The sequence below is a fragment of the Ruditapes philippinarum genome, unplaced genomic scaffold (genome assembly GCF_026571515.1).
Source record: "Ruditapes philippinarum isolate M1 unplaced genomic scaffold, ASM2657151v2 ctg1476_1_1_1_1, whole genome shotgun sequence".
Classification (NCBI taxonomy): Eukaryota; Metazoa; Mollusca; class Bivalvia; order Venerida; family Veneridae; genus Ruditapes; species Ruditapes philippinarum.
Window position 1 is genome coordinate 193,591 of NW_026852145.1, and position 5,468 is coordinate 199,058.

Here is a 5,468-nt window from a genome sequence, read left to right on the forward strand (position 1 = left end):
TGATTCAACTTGCTAACCTTCCAAATAACACATACAAAATGTAAAACAAAATCCCTAAAGAATGCCCAAAATGACAAAATAAAAAATGTTGCAGGCTCAGTTTGATTGAGTCTGTTCACGGACGGTACTGGAAATTTGCAAGCTCCCATCCACGACCCAAGCACCGGTTTAAGCGGATTTCAATATCAAAACATGGAAATGGTGAAATTTCGAATAGCAAATATTTCACTTTTTTGTATAATTAAATCCCAGTTGTCATGTGACCTACATGTGAATTCTCATGATTGGCAGAATCTAAATGTCTATTTTTATTCCTTCTACCATCACTTCCTTCATGAACATCACGTTTTTCATTATGATCTTTATCATTCACTTTCTCAGCCTTTTTCTTGTTTTCAGACAACAGCACAACCCGCAAACCTTTCTTCCAATCATCTTTATCACACATTGTATCTACAGCTTTTTTTTGCATGCTCGTGTTTTCAAACTCAATTACAGCACAAGTAGTTGTACCAATTTCAGGATGTTTATTAGAATGCTATTTAATATCTTGAGGAACATACATTTTTGGTTTAAGAATGCGTATCATAGCTACTTCACCATATTTCGAAAACATTTCAGCAATATTCTTAATTGATGGGGTCTCCATATGCAAATTTATTGCGAGCACTGATCTTGATGGCGTTGTTTCACCATATTCTGGTACTGGGTTTTTCCTTCTAACTTTCTTGCCTTCCTCATTTATTTCAAGCTGATAATGATTTGACTGCCTCAGACTATTAGCTACTACACGATCTTTAGTCAAACTTTTCATTTTCTTGAATGATGTGATCAGTTTTATACTCACATAATCAAGTTTATTTCGTCTCACATGTTTAAGCAAGAAAGCATCTTTTAAGATATTCGCATCAGAGAAGTAAAACAACTCAACCTGTTTGATAATTTCATCTTAAAGTTCATCAGTTGAAGGAACAAAATCTTTCTCCTGATTGTCCTTCCTCTCTGGGTCATCTGACACGTTTAGACAGTGGTCCTCTTCAATTAATAACTACACGATTTTTCACGATTTATTAAAAAAAAAACAACAGGTTTTAATTGAGGAGTCAATTTGAATATTTAAATCCACTGCTGTCAGTGATTATATAACCGATTAGGTGCTTGTATATCACCCTTTGGCAACTTACATGTATACCATGGACATTTGGGAAAGTCACAAATTACATAAAATACTAGCAAAATTGTTTAAGATACAAACGGCTCATCAAATTATTTCATGATTTCAAAAAAGATACAAAATCTTTTTTATCCTACCATTAATATATATCTCATATGTCACTGTCAATCTCAGTTTGAGAATTTAGGGTTATTAAATAATAAGGGACCAACTATTAATTATCAAAACAGAATAAAACATTCTTTTATTTGTACATAGCACATCATTATTTTCCATACAATTTCCAAGCACATAATGATCACACTAAATTTGTCTCTTATATTATCGTAAACTTTTTACACTTTATCCATAAAAAGTAGATCAACAAATTTGTAAAATAAGTTAAAACATTTACTTCTGTCCATTTAGTACTACAATGAAATTACCTGGTTATTATAATTACATCAATAAGATATTTTTATTTCTAACATTTCAACGTAAAAGTAATAATAAGATTGTTTTGATAGAAATAATTAATTTTACGAAGTACAAAAAGTAAAAATAAAACATTACTAATTGAATTAATAAAATGCTATTTAAATCTTTCTTAAAAAGCCTACACAATTATCTTATTAATTATCTTATTATCAACAGAAATTATGAAACCGTAACAAAATCTGAAATATTAAATCTTTTTTTCTTGGTGAATCTATTTTTTGACAGTCATAAAGATATTTGTTGAAATTAAAGGTAACTGCTATACAAACTGAAACATTGTCCAGTGCATAAATAGTCTAGTGCACAAGGAGTGACCTTCAAAGTGCACTTGATGCTCACATTGAAGTGCACTAGAAGTGCACATGTAGTGCACATGTTGTGCACACCACGGACACTTCTTGTAACCTTAAGTGTGAACTCAACTGTAAGTCAAAGATTACCAGAACGATCAAACTCGGTCCTATGACTACAGGGACTGCTCAAAATGATGACATTAAGATTTATTTGAAACATTTGAATTTATTGAAATATTCTGCTGTGTTCTCATGAATATTTGCTGGTAGCTATGACTAAAAGGTCAAACCATGCGACGTGATATGTCGTTAAGAAAACTATGTATAAACACATGTTGTCATTTGTTGTTGTTGTTGTTGCTTTTTATGAGCTATAAATTAAAACAACATAATTATTCAAAATGTAGTCAATGTTTGTCTTAACGTATGAGTTTAAAAGTGCTTATTATGGCCATTTAATCAAGATTTCTGAATTGTTTGTACGTTTATCGAAAATGGCATAATCTTCTCTGTAAAATGTACCATAATAAGATATATACTCGTTTTGCATAAAATCAGCGGCCATATTCTGCACCATCTTGGATTCTGAAGCGTTGTGAAAGCAAAATTGTGTAAGATTTAGACTTTTGTATAGGAGAGACTATATACTTGCTCTGGTGTAAGTTTCAGATTTAGACAACAATTTTGAGCCCTCGGCTCTTAGGCGATTACACGTCATACATGTACAAGCATTCATCATACATTGTAACACAACAATGTCTTGCTATAGAAACAGAACAGAACAGACATTTTATTTTAGAATTGTACGTAATAAATCGTCGTGCAAATATGTATATGTTTATAGTAATGTTTAACATAACACATATAGTCCTGTTTACACATAAAAATACATTTCATACATTTAAAAAGCATGATAATAATACAAATTGAGTTGAACTGAACAGGAATTGTATTGAAATTTTGTACAAAAGTACAGCATCATACAATAAACCCATACATGCATTCATATTATATAATTTAATCATAGGTTGAGAAAACAGTTCAACAAACAAATGATAAAAATGTTATAATATTCAAAATCTGAAGATCATAAGTGTTTGTAATCAAATATCAATAGGACTTCGTCTGTCTCAAAACTTTAGATGGTCTGGATAAGCAAGTTCGAGAAGAAAGACCTCAAAACCTGTTTCTGTCAGTATTACTGCCATTTTGAATCTGAAAACAACCAAAAATATGTCCTACAAGAATAATAATAATCATGATGACGATGATAATGATGAAGAGGATGATGATGATGACGAAAGAAGAAACAAAAGACGATTTTGATTCTGTTGTGAAAAGAATAGCTTGACGATGGTGACTGTATACATTGTGATATAAATAAAGCAAAGAAAAATTAGAATTACAAGACGCCAGCTTCATCTGTGTCATCAACATCAATGTTGTCATTATTGACAGTGTTATCAGTGACTGATGCTTGAACATTGTTACCTGGAACTGTCCAGCGCAATACTTTACTCTCTGAAAGAAATTAATATATGAGCGGCGTCACGACAAAACCAACATAGTGCGTTTGCGACCAGCATGGATCCAGACAAGCCTGCGCATCCTCGCAATCTGATCAGGATCCATGCTGTTCGCTATCAGTTTCTCTACATGTTATAGAGTTTGTAAGCGAACAGCATGGATCCTGATCAGACTGCGCGGATGCGCAGGCTGGTCTGGATCCATGCTGGTCGCAAACGCATTATGTTGGTTTTGTCGTAACACGGCTCAATTATATACTTTTTATTTTGCTGTCAGGCCTAGTTTAGGTAAAACCTTTGTTCCGCTTAATTTGTTTAACAGACTTCCGAGTCACGATGTTACAATTACAGTTCATTGTTAGTTTAGACGATTTTTGTTCTTGAATTGAGAAACGAAACTTATGAACAGCGTACATTGTATGACGGGCCAGATTGCAAGTCTGTACACTACTGGAAATGTCTCTGTGCTGGTGGAAATGTAGTCGGCTTCATCACTAGCGTTTAGTGAATTAAATCTTAATTAGTTTCATTCTGTAAATAAGCTTATTCCATTTTCTGAAATATTCTGTATTGAGGTCATCTGATTATTAGGATTCTTTTTGGCGAGAGCCAGACTAAACTAAAATCCATTTACCGACAGTTACGTATTTCAACATACCGTCATTTTATCAAAGGTTTAGGAGTCATGATGATGGATTTCTATGATGTAATTGATATTATAAGGTAATTATACATTTTTGAGTACAATATAGGATTCACGCAATTGGACGATTACACAGCTTCTATTATGGACAAAGCTCTAGCCTAGTCCAATATGATAATATGATAATTCATGTAATTATACATTTTATCTCATTACAATCAATTTATATATAGCAAAACTATGTTAATTAACATCTAAATACGTTTATTTTACTTTTTTTATTTAATAGAGAGCTGATGCATCTTTTTTCGTGCATTTACATGTGCAGAAGCACGAGTCCGCCGGGATTAGCACGTGGAAAACATGATAATATTGTTTCTTTGCATGAAAAGAATGGAAAATGAAATGCGAAATTACCGAATTCAATCTATGAATAGCGCTTATTATGCACCAGTCTTTCTTCGTGCAGATACACGAGGACGCACGCGCGTTAATCTTCTTTTGTGAATAATTCTTAAAAAAAACATGCATAAAAATTATGTTAATGTATGAAAATAGTCACATTATTAACTATACCTCTATATCCAACAACGAAGATAAATATACATAAAACACATATTGAAATGATAAATTTCATCCTTTATATATAATTTCCCTTCTTTTTTGTATAAAATCTTAAATTGATAAAGGTTTAACAAAGGCGGATTTTTCTAACAGTTAGTTAGTACGTGAAGTATAAATGGAAACATAATATACATACTTTATCAAAATATACATGTACTTAAATAATGAACAATGCATGGATATTGATCAATAGCAAGTTAAATGATTTCTATTGTCATTTAAAACAAATAATTGTAAATATTTATTATGTTTTAAATCATTACACCATTAGTTTTGATATTAATTACACTATCTTTAACAATGTACTGTATTTTGAAAATAAAATATTCTTTTGTAAACTACCCTTTAAAGCAATATCTGGCTAATACAATACTGGGTTTGTTATCTAAAATATATATGTGAAATAAGTGACTCGTATTTAGGCAGAACTATTTGTAACTTTTTTTAAAACCATCGATGTCCATATCTTTTTTTCGTAGTTGGCTTTAGTATTTTTCCTTACAGTTCTAGATAAAATAATTTTTAAATTTTGATTAATGAACTGAATGTGAACATACATTGTGAATGTACATGTATATATATGTAGGGTTCCGAAAAGTCGAAGTTAGAGTTGAAGGTAATGTTAAATTCATAAAATAAGAAATACATGTATTATTAATAACCAAATGTATAAAATGCGATGGAGATCATGCGTGGCGTGGATCCAGCGGATAAGGGGTCATGATCCCAAC

At 31.5% G+C, this 5,468-nt stretch overlaps 1 protein-coding gene across 1 annotated transcript; it reads right to left on the reverse strand.

Moving 5' to 3' along the window:
* Positions 1-241: 241 nt before the first annotated feature.
* On the reverse strand, positions 242-3,152 carry LOC132750757 (la-related protein 6-like). The gene is given in 2 exon segments (XM_060740796.1): positions 242-1,048; positions 3,147-3,152. Coding segments are annotated over 2 exon segments (813 nt in total).
* Positions 3,153-5,468: the final 2,316 nt, after the last annotated feature.